Source organism: Glossina fuscipes, unplaced genomic scaffold, assembly GCF_014805625.2.
Source record: "Glossina fuscipes isolate IAEA_lab_2018 unplaced genomic scaffold, Yale_Gfus_2 3, whole genome shotgun sequence".
Classification (NCBI taxonomy): Eukaryota; Metazoa; Arthropoda; class Insecta; order Diptera; family Glossinidae; genus Glossina; species Glossina fuscipes.
Window position 1 is genome coordinate 9218365 of NW_023998417.1, and position 22711 is coordinate 9241075.

The following is a 22711-nucleotide window of genomic DNA, read 5'->3' on the forward strand; positions in this document are numbered from 1 at the left end:
CTTATTTTTGTTGTTGTGTCGCCTGTTGAAAGTGTGTTGTTTTTACGAATAACATAAGCCTGAGTTAAGAGAGTGGTGGCAACAAATATACAAATATATTGTAAATACAAAAAAAAAAAAATATATATATATATATATATATATAGAACTTAAATTTATGCGCTTATTTGACTTTTCTCTGGTGAAGACTAGAGGTGTTAGTGTCTGAATTCAGGATCGCTTCATTGGTGGATAAAATGTGACCATTAGTAAAACCATTCTTATAAATGCCATTACTCCTTGTTTTATAATCGTCAAGGTCCGCGCTACCATCATTTTCATCATCTACAACCGGCTGAAATGAGAAACGAAAACACATAAGTATTTGAATAAAAGGCTTATACAATTCGTTGCTTGCCCTGATAAAAAAGAATATGTCAGTATTCTGTCCAGAAAGTTTTTAAGTTTTATTTAATGAGCAAGGTTTACCACGAACCGCAAAATGCTTTAAATCACAATAACAAATTGAATGAAGAAACTCAAGCAGTTCTCGCTGCAAACGACATCTAGATTATGCTGTTAATATCGCGAACGATCGGGTCAAGATATCAATTATGCAATAAAACATTTTTAATTAGTGTATGGTATAACATAACAAGTCCTACATTCGTGACTTCTGGAGTCCAGAACACGAGGAGTAAACGTAGAGGAAAACCAGTAAGAATATTACATTCGACTGTGACTGTGAATCTGTTATGTCCACCATCTTAGCCTAAAAATTACTAAAAAAACAACAAAACAACTACATTTCCTTGCTCTTTAATAATGGATGGGCATGGTTGTTTTTTTTTTCTTCATTTTTGTGGATGCACTTTATGAGTAATGAATAAAAAAAGGCGGTAGGTGTGCCTTTACACCAGTTTGTTTCATTTTCAACAGGTGTGCAAATTTCAATGCTTTTGAGGACAGAAGAATAATTACCAAAGTCATTGTACAAATTCGCAAACGGATAGATAGATGGATGGATATGCTTAAGTGGATTCCGAATTTGACACTAGCAAAAAATGCATAGAATTTATGAGATCTCTAAAGCTAAAGATAAGCTGAGCCGTGCTGAGCAAATATTTGATAAACATACCATACAAGCTCCTTTATTGCTGTGCCCATTAGTGTAAATTTCTCCATTAATTGGGCAGTTCTTGTAATTCGTGCCGTTTCGTTCAATATGACTCTTATTCGCTTGAATTCCTTTAGTGTACTTTGCTTTATAGAAATCGGAAAATAAGAGCAGGAACATAACGCCGTGCAATCCAATGTAAATCATAAAACCGCGAGGATAATCACATTCGTGGAACAACAATTGAAATTGATGTGTGAATATAGCAACAAATTGAACCTGTTTTAATGGGAAAAAAGTAAATATTAAAGCAGCAGCACACACGACACAACAATGTATGATAGTAATCAGGACTTACCATTTGAAATGTAGTTAAATATTTTTTCCACCAAATATATTTTTGATATTTAGGTCCCATGGCAGAAATCATATAATAAAAATACATGACCACATGTACAAATGTATTTAATAATGCAAAAAATGTGCTATGTCCACCTATAATAAACAAGTCAATCCTCTTTAAATGTTAAAGTTATCCCGAATAATATTAATAATTGCGATTATATTTATTACCTGGGGCATATTTCATTCCCATCCATACTGAGAAAGGCATACAACCGTGATGTATAACATGCAGTGTTGAAACATGTTCATTTTTTTTACGCAAAATAAAAAATAATGTATCGAAAAATTCTGTAAATTTTGATACGTAATACCACCAGCAAGTACGAGCCATCTGCAATTATATAAAATTAAAATGAAGATATTTTGAGCAACCAATATTAGTCTGATGAGTAAAATTTGGCTTTCTTTTCGGAAATTTTCATTTGCCAATCTTTCTTGTTCTCCGGAACTCGTCATTATCACTTGTGTAAACTAAATCACGATTTTATTCGGTTTTGAACAAAAGTCTGATTAAAAGTTTAGGATGCTAAAATATGCATTATATAAGTAAAATTAGATTTTATTATTAATGGGTGGTAATGGGTTAATGGATAAAGTCTGTGAAAGACATGTTTTCTCCGCAATTATCAGGAGATCTCGGCAAACAAGGGATTTTTAATAGACATTAGACATTAGTCTATAATTACTAGCCCTTCCTAATGCAAAATTTGCGACTTGTGCTTGCACAAATGGCGGCAAAGACCGGATTGACGTCACATAAATATAATGCGTTTTTGCAAAGGGAAGAAAATGATGCTTCATCAACTGTGTGTATGATTGAGTTCACTTTCTACAATCAAGACCTAATGTGATTGAAGCAATTGACGTAAAGCAGCAGCACATTTTTAATGATTCTGATCAAGTTAGGAGAGTTTGTATAAAAAGCCATGGCCGTGCCCTGTCTAGCAATAAATTATATCGCTCTCAATGATGTAAACTTTACTTTAAACGTTGTTTGTGATTTTCACCAAGAAATCCCAATAGTTCTAGAGAGGCGTGAAAGCGCTTTTCCAAAAACAAAAACGGCAACAATTTATCGATCAAACTGACATAGAATTGATTTAAAGCATTTACTTGTATGAATATTAAGTACTTACCCTTAAGGCTAAAGGATTGTTACTATAATCAACAGGTTGACATGTGAAATTGTAATGACCCCACCAGCCGCTCATTAAATACTAAAAACAAAAAAAACAAAAAAAATAAGAATGAGAAACAAGGATCACTTTTGTCTTATGCACTACTCACCACTACCCAAAAAAGAAAAAAAAAGAAAAAAAAAAATTAACACCTCATTCCATTTATACCTATTTGAAGCTAATATGCCATCGGGCACCTTGTCGATTCTTTCGGACAACATGATACAAGTATTATACCAGCAGAGTCCCCGATTTTAAAATTACTTTTTAAAACACCTTGCCAAAGAATCTGACCCTAAGCATAGTTGACTGTTTAAGTATTCTTTTTATAATTGACTAACGGTAATGGTAAGTTATGCATTTTTGAAATATTGTACAATTAAAAGTGCATTAAACACAAACCTCATAGAACATCCAAGCGCTGAAAAGTGTCTGACATAAGTTGTAATAGATCAGAAGTTTTCTTAAATCGAATGCTTTACGATTTCTCATTAACTTTGGTCCTAATGACTTACTAAAATAGGCGTAAAGGATGCATAAAGCAAGTGTTGGCGCCGGTGAGGACATCATCGGCCAATCCTTAACTCGCGGATCTAGAAAATGAGAAAAAACAAATAAATTAATTTAAAATAATAAAAGCAAAAAGAGCACACTTTTTAAATAGCTACGTGTGTTTGTGCTTTTTCAATTAAGAGATTTTTTTGTCACGCATTTTTTCTTTTGTTAAATCACGTTTTCAAAAATTCTTCCTCCTCCTTCCTCCTTTAATGTGGTCCTCTTTTGTTGGTAAAATTCCCCTTGAAACTTCCTTTTCAAGCTAAAATGTATTCCGGATTCTGCACTTTAATGAGACAATTCATTCTGAATTTTGCGTAGAGTTCAGAATATATTCAGACGGTACACAAAACAAAACGATATAATGGATAATAATTTTTGATTAACCATCGAAAATGCGTCGATCACTTCACCGATATACTCGCCAAGCACGGAGCGTAATATGAAATTGGGTTGTAATGAAACAACTTGACAAAGTGACGAAAATATTTCCTAAAATACATTGTTATGACGAATACAAACGTCCTTTATAAAGAAATCTTACAAGGATTGATTAACGGATCGTAATATATATATAGTCATGTCATACAAAAGATCAGTTAACTACTTAAGGAGGATTATTTTAATGCTTTGTCTAAAAGTTTTTTAGTTTCTAGCCCAGGCTCATATGAAATCTAAGCTCTCCCTACTCTCTATCTCTTCGAACCGAAGTTCATCTTATTTGAAGAAGCGTGGATCTGTAAAAGCAGGCATAAAACGATGATTAAATACAATCCTGTCTGCCTTAATGGATCATTGCTTGGTTTTCTCCCAGTAACAATTGTATTGAAGGTATATAAGTGTTTCTCATTAACCATAAATAATATAGAGTTTATCATAGCACGATTATATAGCATGCTCGTCTAAACGTCGTCCACCATCTATTCATATATTTTTCCGACAAAATTAGCAATGAACGCGAAAAATGTTCTTTGAATCAAATGCACCGATCATCAGTTTTAAAAAAGCCCATATATATGCGTCCTATTTACTGGGTATCTAATGGCCGCTTAATTATCTCTAATGTTATATGACAAATGATAACACACTTTAGACGGAATTCGTTTATCGAAGATGTTATATATATATATAGAAAATATTTTACGATTATTGGCCAATGTGATATGTTCAATCCGCGGCCTTATCACAATAGTATTTTTACTTTCGTTACTTAAGGGAAAACTTCACATAGCATGAAGACAAATTAGTTTCAACATTCTTAACAAATCGAAATCGAAATCGATATATTTTGCATTTAGCATATATATATATGTACTCACCACTTCTCTTGTCCATTAGGTCTGTATACCAAAGATGAATATCATTTAATAGTAGTCTCGCCATTATTTTAATATTTAAAATTTTTATATCTGAAAAACAAATGAAAAAAAAATAAAAAATAAAAAAGAAAAGAACAATTTAAAAAGGAAAGAATAATTAATATAGAAAACAAAATGACAATTTCGTTGGAGAATGAAACTCAACTAAAATGAAAAATTCTTCAGTTTTCCGTTATAAAGGAATTCATTCATTCAACGTAAAACTCTAAAAAAGCTTATCCCACTTATATACATTTATCTAATTATTATCTCTAAGCATTTAAGCTATGTATACGTAAAACTATTATATTTAAATATAGAAAAAATAATTTAAATATAATAAAAAAAAAATAAAAAAAAGCGGAAAGAATTTGTTTTTCACCCGCTTATTAACGCAATCATTAATTAACAGTCGTTGTGTGAATGCGTAAAAAATCAATGTGAATATATATATATATATATATATATATATATATATATATATTATTTACAAGCATTTCATCAAATATTATGATAAGAAAGAGAGATAGACATATTTACTAAATAATAATAAATTACTGCATAACTTATATTATACGAATATGAAGGTGAGACACTCTTTTGTATTCCATAACATTTTTTTTTTTTTTTTATTCACATGAAAAAATACTTTCACGAAACTTTTGCAAACTTTCAAAATCCCCGAATTAGATCATGAATGATGAATGAAAAATGAATATGCTATTAATTAATTAATAAATTATTCATTCATAGGCTCGTTCAGACGCGACGAACTAATTAAATGCATTACTAATTACATTTGCAAATCTTCTAATCTTCAATCTATAAATCAATCATATTTAAGGTCAATCATAATGGGAAAGGCGAAAGAATCCTTACTTCTTCTTTATTTTCTCGTAAGTAAGAAAATAATAAAAAAAAATGTCTTCAAAAAAATATTAAGCTCAAAATTGTGTAGCATTCTTTACTTATACGAAAACGCCTTCAACTATCTGCAATTAATTTATTTTTTCCTATTTACTCCAGTTTTCGAAATAACGATGATGTTTACCTACTGCTACCGAAAGGCAGGTAAAGACTTTCTCCAATCAATTAAGAATTCATTGTTAAAAATATTGATTGCGATCTGCCTACATACACGCCCCCAATGAATAATAAACTGAAATTACTTTGGAAAAGAATTTTGTGCTTTTTGGGCATATCTTTATCTATAGCTATTGATCATGTCAAGATCAATAGTCGGAAAATCTGCCTATTTAAACCAAATGATTAATGATTCCGATCGGTTTACTGATATATCCACAATTAACGGTAAGAACTTAATTTCAATTTATTAAAGATGAAAATATGAAAAATTTTGTCGGCGGTTTTTCGAAATTGTTTCAGTTGCTATTGCATTGGAAAGGTGTGCATAGGGACAAATCGCAACTACTTTGTCAATGAATGTTTGTGCTGATTATTTCCATTTTTGCGACTGTGGCAATTTCATCAAAAGAACGGATCAAAATGATTCTTTTTGGTAGAGAAGTAGTTATATGCAAAATCGCGGTAGTGTTAGTGTTACATACACATATCAAAAAGCTTTATAACAAATTGCATTTTCTGCCCCACCACTGAAGACATTTCTTATTCTGCCAGATACACCTTAGAGTTCATAGCAAATTAACATATTTTTGATTACTTCCGAGCCGATTGGATGTCCCTCCATCCGGTGACTCTCAGTTGCAGATACTTTGAGGGTCATGAAACCAAATTCAATAAAGCCTGAAAATGGACATCATCTGTCTCAAGTGAGAGATGGAGAGATAGGAAAATTCATAAAATCAAATAAAAATCAAATTTAGTACGCAGTTGAATCTGTTCTTGTGCGGTGTGCTTGTTTTTAGTGCAGTTTTTACTTCTGCATGCATGAATATGTATAGGGGTAGCGGGAGAGAGGAATATTTAAGTTTTGAATCACGACAGATGTTGTTCGAGTTATGGGCGTTATGGAAATAACTCCGCGAGATTAATTAATCCTTTATTGCATTTGGAAAGAATTTTCTCGTTATTTCGTAAAATTTGAACATTTTATTTTTGGGGGAGATTTTTTTTGTGCCGGCGTTCTCCACCGCATAAAATCATTTTTCTTTAATATTGTTGTTGTAGATATATATAAAGGTTTCTCAGTTTCCTTTTTTTTTTTTGCATTTTTTCCCGTGCAAAGGTTTATCCGTAAATATTTTGTGATACTATCGAAAAGTTTGTTTCCAAGACAATCCTCTCAAGCCGCAACACGCACTCCCTTGATAGAACTTTAGGTTTACAAGTTTTTTATCTAACTTTCTAGCTAATAATTTATAGTTTTTTTGCAAATTTTCCTTCATTTAAGTCATATATATATAAATACAAACATTGATGTATATATATATATATATATATATTAATGTATATATATATATTCGCTCTTGATAAGAACTAGACGACTTCCAGGTGTTTTAAACCCATTAAACGCATTCCCAAAGCAATATGAAGCATTAACAAGTAATAAATATTAATTGTTTCTTACTTAATTATATCAAAAATAATAACAATCGAAATAAGACTCATAAACTATATCAACAAAGTTGTGCGAAAAATAATATCCGTTTCATATACTACTTAGATGTTATATATTAATTATCTAGTTTAAGAAAGCCGTAAACCAAAATTTGAGCGTAGCGACGAAAGACAAATCGATGAAAAATGCCATTGATAAGGACAAATTTGAAAGTTAGGCAGTCGTCATGTGTACACAAAATTCCTTTTCAGCAACACTATCAATATCACAACAGATCTTTCGTTAGATGATTATTACTTTTGTAACGCGTTATCTACCGCCTACTTTTAGTTGAATTTTACGCAACGATCGTGTGCATACAGTTGTGTATGCGGAGAACCGTTAATTTTCATTTTCATATCGGCTCAAATAACTTTACACTCTACACTCGGTCTACACTCGGTCTACAATCGCCCTCAAAACTTGTTGTTAGACGAGGGTCGATTAAAATTCGAGAGATCAATTAAATGTGGAATTTTAAATAGAATGGGCATGTGGTGAATCTAAATTCATAATATATATTCAGAAAAAGGCAATAATTTTCAGAACAATATAACTGAAGTAATGGCAGCATATCGCAATAATTGGTATAATATTTATGTACTGACATGACTTCTACAATAGTGTGCAGAGGAAGAATCTGTGTTAGGTAACGTGAAAATAAAACCATGACCACACCTGCCAACGTAGAACAAAATCAAGTTGAGTGAATATGTATACATTTAAGTTTTACATATATATATATATAATTTTGTAATTATTTCGAACTTGACTCGATACTAGAGCAAGTTTTCGTGCAACCAAAGCCAACTTCAAGCATTTTCGGTAAAAGAAAAAGAGATGAGTGCCTTGTACCAGCTTATCGATTCCATATGGTTGAAGTTTTACTCCGTCGGAATAAACGATAAGTAAAATTCAGTTTTCTTGTATGTGAAAATGCGATCTATATATATATATATAGAGAGAGATATTGAAAAGTTAAAAACCGGCATTACTTTGCCGCGAATCTAAAGTAAAATCACAAGTATGACACATAAATGTCAAATTAATTCGATGTTACTATCTAAAATCATAAATTAATAAAGGTTAAATTAATTAAATATTTTAACTACTACGTGTCTTACAATTGTTTTTACTTATCGCCAACACTTAAGCGTTAAAAGCAAACTCTTTTTTTTCTTTCTTTCAGTGATCTAAGGCAGTGTTTCCTAAACAATGGTCAGCTAATAATTGTGCGATGTACTCATTTATTGCCATTGATAACATGAGATGACTCAACCAAGCATATAAGCATAGCTTTAGCCTAAGATACAAAATATTATTTACGGCATTGTTTGGATTTTCGGGAGTACATTCATTACACACGAAAAGTTGATTTGAATATTTTTTTTATTAAGCAATTGATTGCGGTATGCAGCAGGAATCCCAATAACAACTAAAGAGTTTCCCTAAGAAGATTACATATATACTCTGATATAATATTTAGTCATATTGCTATAGGCGAAGGAAGATATATATTATCATAAATATACACTTACATACATTAAAACTTTAAAAAGAAAAAAAGAAAAAAAAGAAAAAGCAAATACACACAAACGTTCATCTATAATAATAACAAATATTTGTGAAATAGTTGCTAGTAAGGGAATGGCTTACCACAGCACATTGTTGGCATAGTTAAAAGATCAAATTAACAGAAGATTTCCTACGAAGAGAAGATCTTCTTAAGCAGAATTTAGTTAAAAATGCTTTACTAAATGGCCTCGCACTTAATCTCTCTACAAGAGGCAGTAAACAAGAAAATCAATCCAAAATATTCCAAAGGAAAAAATTGTTTATGAAAGAATATTGATCATGAATGGTATTTTTTTTTTTTTTTTTCATTAAACATTAAACAGATTTTTCTATATATATATATATATATTTACACACATATATATATTTGCTATTAATTTGGAGAGCGATGCAGTAGTGATTGTATGCCATTTATCATCTCTTAAGGGATTTGAGAAGCAAAACAAAACATTTTATAATGAATTTCCCATAATGATATCAATGATCAATGCTTCATGACTATATAGATAAGAAATATCGTAAACGATATAGCTTGATGTAAGTCAAGTTGTAAATCTTTTGTGAGTGACCGCCAACAACAACAACAACAACAACAACTTGTAAAATGATCCACAATCAATGTACTTTTAACGATCATAAAAAAAAAGATATCACGCGTAACTTTAATTATTAAAGATAAGTAAAATTCACATTCACATGTTAGTTAACTCTATCTATAGAATAGCGATTTCTGATTGCGGCAACTGAAGCATAATTCATTCGCTTATTCAAGCATTTACTATCAGTGTTTATCGTAATAGCAAAATTTCGCTTTTTCAAATTTATACCGTGGACTTTGTTTAAGCAAGTATGCCTTACTCTAATTTTCATTAAGGAAGATAAGCTAAGATATAAATTGAAATGGAAGCAGCATTCGCGAGATACATTCTCTAATTTCATAAAGCATATATCGGAGGAATAACATTATACTACTTATGCAAGAAATATCAAACAAATATATAAATATATATATATATATATTCGCTTAGGTAAGCATATATTTGCAAACTTAGAGAATGTTCTTTACGATTTTTGAAATGGCAATGAACACAAGCAACGATCGAGAAGCAATCAACGATTGACGATGACCGACCATTCATGAACCATTCCAATGCGTGCGTGTGCACATGCGCATAGGTATGTGTGCATAAATTTCACTTACATAATAAACTTCACTGGTCACAACGAGATCAATCCCAAATAACAACTCAAGTATGCACTTACTTTTTATGCACGCTTTCAACGCGATAATATACAGGGTTTAACTCTCCGATATATATATATATATACACACACCTGCCGCTCTATTGGTAACAACGGCAGAGGCTATGGACATTAATAACAAATAAGCACAATATTGACAAATAAGCACAATATTATATATATACGTGCTCTCACACGACAAACGCGAACCGCCAATCGTAATTTTAAGGGTATTATGGTCGAATCGTTTTTTAAATGAAAAAAAAAAAAAAAAAAGAATTGTCGTTTTTTTTTTTTTTTTTTCTGAAAACAATTTTAATACTTATTTTTCTTTTGTATCATTTTTTTTTTATTTATTATTATTATTATTATTATGCTGACTTTGTCAAAATGTTGAATTATCCCCCAGTCGACAAACAAAGCAAAATTTGCTTTGAGTAAAAGTTTATTGTTTCACAGTATATTTGTATTTATTTATCGCGTTCCGCTAAAAAAAAAAAAAACCATTTACGTAAATTACTTTCAGTTCCAAGAAATCAATTTTCCTATAATTTATTTATTATAGATTTATAATATATATATAATTTATTATATGTACACATATATAATGCTATATACTATACATTTCTTTATTTGTTTTTTGTTATTTTTTTAAAGGGTTTTCTTTTAACTTTAAACTTTTACACTTTTCTCTCTTTGTAATAAAAGCGTAAAAATTAAATTAAATTTAATTTTCGATTTAATTTTATTAATTATATCGTAAATTTGTTTTCGTTACATTTATTTTTTTGTTTAATCACATACATAACATGCTTATGCGCGCAGTTATAATTTCAAACTAAATGCTGTTTGCGCGTGAAATTTGAACTCAACTTGGATTCTCTCAATATCTTAGTATCCTATCTATATATACATATGGATGCTCACCTACATATATTATGCATATATATATATATATATATGTATATATATATGTATATATAACTTTCTTGTAATTTTTTATTTAATATTATTCATAATAAAAATGTGACGTAACCATTTCATACACACACACACACGCTCTCTCTCTCTCTCTCTCTCTCTCTCTCTCTCTCTCTCTCTCTCTCTCTCTTCCCTCTCTCCATTGCTCCTCTTTTTATCCGATATTAGGCGCTACGCATAGTTAAACATTTCTCAGCGATCTTCACATGGGTGGCATACTCAACTTGTAACTTGTATGAAAAATAAGAGCTATTTTGCTGGATTTTTTTTGATTTGTTTTTTTGTTTTTTTTTTTTTTTGTGACAACCTAAATAATAAGCAGTGATCGCATTATGACCAATTTACGAGGCACTTTCGCTTTCAATTTTTTCGATTTTTCTTTCCTTTTGCCCGTCTCGCTGTCGCTGTCTTTCTCATTTTAAATTTTCTCTTGACTTATTACATGGGTTGTAGCCAACACATGCCTAACCATTAATGTACTTTTTACCTTACCAATAATTTCCTGTTTTCATTACCTGATTGTTTTTGAACGCGATCGCGACAATCGAATATGACTGAATTACTAATTACTGCCTAACTACTGACTGGCTAACCTTTCTTTACAATGTTTTTACATCAATTTTGCATAAGCATAGGGCACTCATCATTGGCACTTGTGCCAATCAAAAGAAAACAATATAAGTAAGTATATGAGATAAGAAAGCAAAGGTGTTAATAATAAAAGAAGAAAAAAAAAGAAAAAAAAAAAGAAGAAAAAAAACCGGGAATCAGTTAGCAAGCAAAACGTTTCGATATAGATTTGAAATTGATATAAAAGAAAAAAACAAGTAAGAAAGTTTTTGTTCGGCGAGATCGAATCTCGCATACCCATCACTATGCTTTTCACATTTTACTCTCCAAGTTCTTTCATTTGTTACCCATAACGCTAATATTATTAAGAAAAAAAAAAAACATTAACCGCAATCTCTGCCATAGTCATTTTAGAATTAACTCATTTTCAAGAAGGTAATAAATATGCACTTGAGGAATGTACAAAATAGTTTTAAACATTCGGTCTTGTTTGTCGTAAGCATAAAAACAGTTGCAAATTTGAGTGGGCATGGCCGATCTTATCCATTTTTTCGCATAAAGAGTACATGGTTTGCACGTAGAGTAAATGAGGTAAAATTTCAATCTTCTAACTTTTATAGTTCCTGAGCAACGAGCAAAAACCCGAGCAAATGTTTATTAAGAAAAACGGAGCTATATGCAGTTTTTATGCTGCCGCTCTGACCCATTTGCCCCATTTTTAATAACGGCCAGCGTGCAAAGACTTCCAATGTCTCTATCAAATTTCAAGTCGATATCTTCATTTTTGCGACCAGGAGAGTGCAAACAACAAACGCCACACAGGCATACACACGGACAGATATGGTTTAATCAATTCAGAATTTCACCTTGATCAAGAATATATATATATACACTTTATAGGGTGTTACCTACATTATGAAAAAAAACAAAGTTAGTAAACTCCCACCTTACAGTGGTGGGTGCAAAAAAAAAAAAAAAAAGAGTATAAAAAATGTTCAGAATACTTATATCATATCGAAATCATACATTTTCTATGAAACCCAATGAATATTAATTTTTTTGTATGAAAACAAAAAAAAAAAATTGTAGCTATGAATGAATGGTACATCGATTCAATGCAACGAGGGGCAGGAAGATTGCAAACTACGGCCAGCAGTAACGCGTCATTAACAACAATTTTGAGATCAAAGTACATAAAAATATCATAGCAGTGACGAGTACTTGTGTGTGTGTGTGTGTGTGTGTGTGTCGTACAAAGTCAAAATATAGCACGCACATCAGCGTAGCCTTAACCTAAAAGCAAGAAGACCAAAAAAACAAAAAAAAAAAAACAAAAATGAACTAGTTTTCCAATCATTTCACAAACTTTTTTTTTTGAAACCGGTTAGGTTCTGGGACTTTTTGATTGCTATTAAAGGTGAACTGGTTGTTGTTGTTTTTTTTTTAAGATTGCAATCATGCTACGCGTAAATTACTTTAAAAACTTTATGTTAACGAACCCCTATAGCATTTTGATGCATCGACATACATACATATATACATATTTATTTATTTCCTATATAATGCTCATATACGTGTTGTTTATGTATCCTTTGATTTTCTTTGCTCTGTGTGTTTTCTTTTTAATGTGTAACGACGAACAACAACAACAACAACACAGTTAATCCATTAACACAGTTCGAATGACGACATTTTCATTTAATTTTTGCACACTATAAACTATTTTCAACGAATACACTCCATATTAATATAAATATTTATATTTAAATTTTGAAACGTTGAATTTGTATAATTTTCTTCAAGTAATCTCGAAGCTTAGTCCTTAAAAAAAGTTCATTAGCTTGTAATCTAAGATTCTAGTCGAATGGGGCATGGATTCCAAATTCCATTAATCAAATTATGCCATTGCAACGCCTGGCTTTGAAAGAGCGCTTTCTCTTGCCCAATTTTCTAATGCAAAATAGCGAATACATTGCCTTTTGACATTTTTAGGACGCCAGCTATCTCTCTTAGTTGAACTTTTCGACTTGAGCAAGAATAATTTTGTAGGATATTTTTTCAATCATTCGTTTTCTAAGCTCCTCTGTTGAGACTTTTGAAGTCTGACACTTTCAAAATGACGATTTGTTAGAGACGATATCTATGCTTTAGTGTCAGGAGGACACTTCCACTCAATGAGCGTAAAATTGTATATAAATGCTAGTTCATCTATTTAACCGTTAATTATGGGCATATTGCTAAACCGATTGGTCCCAATATTTGCACTGAAAATGCGGGTAGTTCTAGCAAATACTTGAGCAATCACTTTTTTAAAAATCACTTAAGATTTTTCTACATTATGGACGTGTATATAAACAATATCGATCAGGGAATATTCGTAACCAAATTTCCGCTTCTTGTCTTTATTCTTGAAACTGTTACGATTTATAAAAAGTTACCCTTCAACTTGGAGCGTGCTTTAGAGAAATATATTTGCTGCACATAATCATTAGAAACCAATATATTACACGTTTGAAGACATCTACTACCTTAAGCAAAATTTTTTTGGTGCTTGAAGTAAGAAACCCGTCAAATTGACGGATCACGTAAATCTAGCGTGAAATAGTTAAAAATGATATAAAAAAACAGTTGTGTGTGTTTGGTAAAACTTTAAATTAAAAAAAAATTAAATTTTTCCAAAATTCTATGGCAATACATGGTCACTTGACCAGGATGATTATATGAAGATTAAAAGATCTCTTCCTGTGCTTTTTTTTTTTTCTTTGGAAATTCAAATTTACATCAATTTCCGTGCTTGTGGCAAAGCCTCGTATGCCTTTGTCAATACTTAAATAAAAAACTAATAACCTTGTTAAATATTATTATTTTAAAAACTTTCAAACCTTCCCAAAAAAGATTTGACGAAAAGCTCATTACTTTTTAAACTGTTACAGTGTTCAACGTCCCTGACACATTTGAACCTTATACCTGATGGCTCTGTTTATCGCAGGAAATTTGCTTTCAAAACATTTGTTATTTTTTTTTCCTTTTTAAAGTCAGTCCCTGCATCATTAGCCGATGAAAAATGAGCTAAAAAATTCCAAAAAAAAAAAAAAAAAAAAACGCTGTCTACAAGTAAGAGGAATATATATAGATATGATTTATTGGATTTGCTCGAATAAATTTCTTCTTCTTTCTTGTTCTTTTCATTAATTTTAAAAATTCATTCGTTATTGAAAAACTTGCATAGAATAAAAAGGCTTAGCATAAGCCCAAAGGTTATATATTCCTTTCCTAGTATTCTTATAATCATTACCGACAGATTGTAAAAGTATTAATTTTGCCATAATACAGTTATGTCTGTAGTCAAAAATATAAAAAAAAAAAAAAAATCAATAATTTCATTAACTCAGTACTTCCCATACCGCTTAATACAATATATTAATAAAATTTTCACACGCCATGTTATTAACACGAAAAAGCATTGAACAGCAACTTATATCAAACCTATGGATACCCTAAGCTAAGCTAAGCTAAGCTAAAGAAAATGTATGTTTTATCTAAAATACATACGACATAATATACTATATACGATTGTATTGGTAGTATTAGGTTCACTTTTCAAATCTGAAAACAGAATTAAAATAAAATTAAGTCTTGTCTCCTTATAATCTCAGATATAAGTTCTTTGCAATTTTAAGAATTCAATCTTCAGCACGCAGAGACAAAGGGAAATATATATATGGAATAGAAATAGAAGGATATAATAAATGTATATAAATATGTGTTTATACTGTGCCCTTCGAAAATGAAGGAGAAACCAAGCATACTTCCATTTTTTTTTTTTTTTGTTCGAAAGCAAAAAAACTATAATAGTTTAAGCTACGTGTTGCAATTAAACACAACTAATGACAATATATATATATCAGGGGTGGACACGGGTTACCACACACTAAAAACCACATTAAAATTTCATATTTGTTGTATTTTTATTATTATTAATTAAAGTCTGAAAACGCTAGCATCTAAGGCTTTATTGAAAACTCGACGGCACTTGGGATTTGAACCCACTCGTCACTAAGAATTGTCAGTTTGTCAGTTTCGAAGTATCACATTTCGATGGGAATTTTCTTGAAGACGAAGAACAATCGATTCTTTTCTTTATATCAAAAATTTCTTCTGCAGAAAATCGAGTTCTGGATATAGTTTATCAAAAGCTTGTTCAAGTCAAATCTTAAAAGGCAAAGTGTCACATTTTGACATAATCCTTTGTCCAAAAAGGTAGTAGGATCGATATAAATGTTCTCTTTTTTTGTGAAATCTATTCAGGCCGGTTTTTGCAAATATATATGTTCGCTCAAACGTCGCATAACACTCAGATAATATTCATAGATAAGCGATGCAAACTCCTTGATTTTTGAGCGACTTTTTCGGTATTTTCTTTGATCTTTGCTCATCTTTTGCACAATATTTGCTCGGATCGTTCGAAAGAGTCTCAAAACAAAGCTTTTCATGGCCGCTTAATAGTCAGAAATCATTTTCTCACGCACACGTTGTAAAAATGGGGGAAAAAAAGTACTTTTTGCATCGTACAAAACCAAGCGACATTTTGATTTGCAATATGATACGGATATCTGTCACAATGCTACCAATTTAGAAAAAATCTATACATATATATATTCGATATTCGAAATATCCGTGCAATTTAATTTGAATATTGGTCACAATTTTTGGGCGCAGTATTATATCAAGAGTAAAACAATTTTTCTTTCATTTGCTTTTCTTCATTTCCCAAGTGCATAATGAGCCTAACAAAGGATCGATTCGACACACATACGTTTCTAATGTTTTGCTCGTTCCAAAACAACACTTGTGTCAAACAAAAAACGATATAGAAAGCAATTTTCTATTACATATCATATTCATCGATACTGACTGATGAGTAAGTTACTTAAATGTTCAAAATTTTTTCAAATTCTCTTCAGAATTTGAACTAAAATAATACAAATCTTGTATATGAAATCCAAATTCAAATTTGTACGTCTTTCCATATTGCAATCAAAGACCGACAGCAGACAGCAAAGAAAAGTCAATTAATTTATGCAAAATATTACGTTGATCAGATTTATTTGCTTGATATATTGCTGAGGCGTATTTGTATTCGTTGTAATCAAAATAAGAAATTCGTGATGCGTGTAAAAAAAAAAAATATATAAACAAGAAAGAAACTTATGTTTAACTAGGACCGAATCTCGCATACCCATCACTGTCCACATGCTATTTTTTTTATGCCTAGAGGAGGCTTTAGTTCACTCAAAGGTATTGTGTAAGAAGAAATTAAACCAACTTGTCGTGACATTCACGAAGTTTAGTTTGGAACTAGCACACTTATCTTGTCATATTCTATTCGACAAGTCCTTTTATTTGATACCCATATCGTTGATATTACTAAGAAACAATTTTTTCACCACATCGTGGTGTTCCTCATATTTATTTCAGAGTAAATGCATCTTTAGAGAATAATTTTAAACATTCTTTCTTGTTCACCCTAGGATGAATTAGCTAAACTCTTAAGAAAAAGGAAAACTTAATCACTTTTTAACTTTGGACGGGTATGGCCGATTTTCCCCCTTTTGCAGCAGTGTCAACCGTCTAGCCTTCATAATATGTGCGTAATGAGTGAAATATTGAGAAATTTGAAATCGATATCGTCAGCATTGCGATCGTATCACACAACCAAACAGATGGACAGATATGACAATATATGTAGTATATACATATATATATATATATATATATATACTTTATAGGATCACTGAAGCGAGGGCTATAAAAGGCTAATATCAATCAATTCAAAATTGAAATGAAATTTTTTTTATAAATTTTAATTTGCGTTTAATTTCATTTGATTATGTAAATGCAATGCAAATAAATAAATAGCAAGAATTATTTACTGGATACATGTTTTTGACACTTTTGAAATTATATGATAGAAAAAAGTCAACAAGTAAGTGCGAACGCGTTAATCGTATGTATTATCGAAAAGAAAAGTAATTTGCATAAATATTTCGTATCGAAAATGACAGAGAAATATTAATATCATTGTACAAATCTTGATCTTGATCTAGTGATAGAAAATTTTAACATCTACTAACTCGCGGCATACAAAACATACACACATGTGCATGTATGTCGGACTTAAGAAAATAATAGAATAAATTGAAAGTTACGCCCATTTTTAATATTAGCTTAGCTTAACATTTATGCAATCCTGTATTATACAGATTAGATATATAGCGTTGATGTTTGTCGACTTTTTTCCGACTTTTTTTTGAATTCATGTTTTAAAAGCAAAAAAGATTTTATTGTTATTTCAATGAGTTAGTTAGGAGTCTTCAATACAACTGAGCTGAAAGCTCATGTAAGAAAACGGACACAAAAATTATTGGAATTCCATTGCGTGTTTCTTTCTTTTATATATTTTCGCTTGTAAGTCGGTCAACTTTTACATACCTATGTGTATTCATTGGGGTACTACACGGCTATACATTAGATTGGCTCAAGAATGGCTGTTCGAAATAAACAAAAAAAAAAATACCATTTATAGCGATATAGTTAAGCTTTATAAACGATCAGAAGAAATACAAAAAAAAAAAAAATCCAAATCTCTTTTATGCCATTTTCCTTCCTTCGTCATAACATTACGAGTTTGTTTGTTGATGTTGATAAAATTCTTATATATTCAATAAAATTGGAACGGAATGCCTTCCCTCTTTCTCTCGCTCACTCACTCACTCACTCACTCACTGACTCACTCACTCAATGTCTTTCTTTCTCTTGTTCATTGGTAAATCTTTTGAATTAGGTTTTCGTTCACAATTTTTAATTAAACAATTTAAATCTATGCCTATTAAATGAAAACATAAACCAGTTTATCTGTTAATGACGTTTCCATAAAAAAAAAAAAAAATATGTCTATGTTAACAACAGCATGAAAGAAAATGATTATACATATATATATATATATATATAGATTCAACTATTATTCTGCATTTCAGCAAATCAATAACAGAAGATTCGTTGTCTTGTGCGAGAAAGGTTCGAGATGAGCATAAAATTCCTTGGTTTGAACCAAATAATAAAGTTATTAATTAGTTCACTTTTCCCTTACACGAGTTGAGTTGCATGCTGGAACTAGTTGCATAAAAACTTCGCTTAAAGGCAATATCGTAACTAATGAGATCCTATCGGAGGCTGATTTTTGTCAGTTGCAACCTCCCATTACATATATTTATCGGTTTATCGTATTAAATGAACGAAGAATGAACCTAACCTGGGGAACACATTCAAGATATTTTCCTTTACCTATCCTATGATTATGTTATTCGGCATAAATTTTATGATCAAACGATTTCACGCTCAACGCGCAGTCTTCGTACAATTTGCAGTTCGAGAGCTTAGAACAAAAAACGCTTAACCAATGCCTTAGCAAATTATGCAAAAAAAACGTCTGACGATTGGTAGTGAATGAATGAGTCAATGAGTGAACGAGTTTTAAGCGTAGCTTGCTCACCTTCACAAGTGAAGTGGACGAATAGCTATTTTAAAAGGAATCCTTGACAACTCTTTTTCTTTTTTCTTTTCAGATTTCATCAAATTGTATTAATTTTTTATTTAAACTTAATATTTGTTGTTCGCATGAGTAGTCGAGTAAATAAGAATCCAAGCCTGCGATCGCTGCGGGTTCAAACCTCAACGCGGTAGACTTTACTTTGATCGCAGTTATAGTGAGTGCTTAGTCGTTAAAGGTATAACAGTTACCGATTATGTGGACAACCATGCTAGCAAGCTACGGGCGCTTCCCAATCTCTTTCCCTCTCCTTACATCTTTCCGATCTTTACCGTATTACGCAAATAAGGAACATCTCCCGAGTGACTGGTCAATTTTGAATTGACGTCATCTTGAAAGTTCATAAGTATACGCACAGTTGATCTCTTGATTGTGTCAAAGTTGTTTTATATTTTTATTCAATTGTGCCTACTCTGCCTTACTCTACCCGGGCATATTCAAAGTGAGTTCACGAATTTAAGTCAAACATATGTGAATCAAGCTTTACTGGGCCAGCTTTCTCGGCCAGTGATGACAGCTCGATTAAGAGATGATAATAAAGAGAAAGAGAGAGAGAAAGAGAGACAACGATTAAATCTTATAATCACGAAATCTTTTTTCGGAATAAGTCATAAATACTATAACAGATAAATGAAATAATCGCATTTAGTTAAACTTATAAAATCGTTTGCAAGTATTTTTCTAAAGTGTAAACATTAACCTGACGCATATGATCACCTGATCTTTGAATATATTCAAAAAGCAATGCATTACTTTAGGTGGTGAACGGTCATCTAAATACACAATACACAAATAGTTATTTCAAATATTTAAAGTGTGCGAAAACAAAATAACAATTGTGCTTAACAATTAACATGCATTTATTTAAATAATGATATCATTAGTATGATGTTGAACTCATCAACTCATCCGAAAGTCCAAGAACACATAAATATGGTGAATGGTCGCCGTTCGACTTGATCAAATTTAAAAACAATCTTTTTACCGCGCAATTCAAATTCTCAACAATTTTCAATTTAGAAGACTAGAGTGAATAATGATAGTATCTATGGGCAATTAATTGTTTAATATAAGAAAAAAAATTGTTGACAAAACAACTCCAAGGTGATAGGAAACCGGAAGTATGTTAGTATACCACTCCAAGCATTGAAAATGAGTAGCACCGAGATGCAGGACAACATTAAAGGGACGCAAATCAGAAAAAGCTTGGCAATCCTTAGTTCTATCCCGTATTAGTCAACTACGATACATGACCTAATTAGTTCCACAGATTAGTGTTGCTATAGTACGAGATCGGCAGTGCTCGACTAGTTTACAGTTTCATCTACATTTACTGAGTTTTACGTGCGGAAAGTTCCTTTGTTGACGGACAAAATTCATTACTTGTCGGACTTTAATATACGAAATGCGAAATAATGGCCAAACTTGACGTAGGATCACATCATCACTTAGGGGATTCCCCTGTTCGATGGCGATCGAAAGGAAGTGAGAAAAGAGAAAGAGATAGAGAAGCGGTCAAAGCCCTAATGAGTTTATGGCTAATCGGTAAGTGTTAGCCAAGCAAGAAAAACGAGGAAGATAATTAGTCGAACTCGTTTTACGAGATACAAACTTTTTGAAGCTCTGCTTTAAGAGAGAACATCTTATTACTGCGTTAAAGATGGTTTCATTTCACAAGTCTGGAGATGTTCGGGGCAGTGGTGCTCTTCCTAATCAAGGTTAGATTCGTGTTAAGAAACTATGAAAATCGAAGAATAGAATAATTTTTGGGAACCATGATTATAACCACGTGGTAGTATTGCTGAAATGAAGAAAATCTGTTCCTCCCCTCTGCCGCGACACAGCTACAATCCAGCAGATAATTTCCTAACTATTAAAAGGAACACTTTCCAGTCGGCTTTTGAATTGAAGGCTTTTACCAAGATTTTGTAGCGAAAATGATTTAATCCTTATAATCTCCCCAGCTATTATGCTTGTTTGAATTTATTTCCTCTTTCTTTCGCGAACAGCATTAATTAAGAGTAGAATGCGAAAAGCATATAACTTTCTTTGTAGCTTTATATCAATCATTTCAAAATCATTTTCGGAAACGATTTAAGGACGTCCATCCATCTAAATAACCTTCTTTGTCTAGTTTCTGCTTGCAAAAAATAACTCTTTATATGGCAACAAAATTTAACTTTTAGTAGTATTTTACGAAAATTTATTGCATTTAATGAACAGGAACTATTGATATAAGAATATTTTATAATGAAGAGAAGTGAAGAATTACGTTAAGCGGGTTCACGTTGTAATTGCGTGCCTGGTTTGACTATAAAAAAAAAAGTTGAACTTCTTCAACTTAACATTTTCTACCCGAAAGCAATGTCACCATTTTCGCCAGATTACGCCCACTTTCACACTTGTTGTTTGGTCATGAACTGGAAATGTATATGTTTTTTATTTGAAGTGAGCTCTCCATCAATAAATGAAAAGAATGAGTGGATGGACAGAGAGACATATGAAAATTTCACATTCATTACTTTTTTCATTCGATAAGAACAAGTATGTAAACATATCACATTTATATTCACTCCGTATAATATGACAAACTTATTATTATCTTAGGTCTTAGGAAAGTGTGTGTAGGTGTTAACGAATCTTTTCGAGTTATTAATTCTTTCCGGTATTTGCAAGTTTATAGTAAAAATAAAGATACAGAAAAAGAAAATTTTGCAGATTTTGAAATTTCCAAACAATTGGGGGCGTGTCAACGTATTAAAAATAATCGTGTAATTACATTTTCTTCCTACATCTGTTAAAACAAAAAAAAAATAAATAAAAAGTGGGAAAAAATGTTTGTCACAGGAGCAACAACTGTTTCAGTTTTTGGGTGTCAAAAGATAAAAAGAGCATATTTGTACGCATTCTTATAAACGGAAAAATTGTGTATGTATTTAAGAAGAAATGTGCGATGAGTAATAGTAAAAGAAGAATAAAAAAAATCTCCAATCAAAATGTAGTTTTACTACTCACCTAATTATAAATGCTTTTGCTATTCCGGAGCATTTAAATTATTATTTTTAAATGATTAATCACAATAGTAGAATTCTTAAAATTCTTTTTTACTTTCCAACATTTTTTTTTGCCCAAATCTATGTTGCTATTATTTATGGAACATTATATGTATATATATGTATGGATGGTATGCATTGTTAGTAATTTTATGCACAATAAAAATGCTTCACACACACAAACAGCACATCACTACTAAATTAATTGCTTTCTTTTTTTATGTTTGTCCAATCAAAGTAAATTTTGTTAACTGATAACGGAGAACGTCAAATTTTAAAAATAAGTAAAAAAGAAAACAAGAAAAACACCGGTTTACTTTCGATAATATTTTCACCGCATTAGCTTAAGCAAAAAATTCCGCACTTTTATATTTTTGAACCACGGAAAATAATTTAGACGAGTTGATGCTATCACATGTTACTGAATGACTACAATGACAGTAAATGCACAATAGTCGATGTTGTCAAAATTCATATATCTAAAGCGTTTCATTCCGTTTGTCTCAATTAC

General features: G+C 31.2%; 1 protein-coding gene across 4 annotated transcripts; it reads right to left on the reverse strand.

The window, feature by feature from the left end:
* Positions 1 to 129: 129 nt before the first annotated feature.
* Positions 130 to 22266, reverse strand: LOC119634995 (elongation of very long chain fatty acids protein). 4 transcript variants are annotated; one of them, XM_038029476.1, is made up of 8 exons: positions 22163 to 22266; positions 4554 to 4643; positions 3082 to 3272; positions 2638 to 2718; positions 1670 to 1832; positions 1455 to 1591; positions 1118 to 1375; positions 130 to 334 (listed from the first exon to the last, which is right to left on the reverse strand). In XM_038029476.1, exons 2-8 carry the CDS (start codon positions 4615 to 4617, stop codon positions 164 to 166), a joined length of 1065 nt encoding a protein of 354 aa, XP_037885404.1. In that variant the 5' UTR covers positions 4618 to 4643; positions 22163 to 22266; the 3' UTR covers positions 130 to 163. The 4 variants fall into 4 exon arrangements, with proteins under 4 accessions (XP_037885404.1, XP_037885408.1, XP_037885403.1 ...); XM_038029480.1 differs by lacking the exon at positions 22163 to 22266 and adding an exon at positions 18031 to 18050; XM_038029475.1 differs by lacking the exon at positions 22163 to 22266 and adding an exon at positions 10009 to 10242.
* Positions 22267 to 22711: the final 445 nt, after the last annotated feature.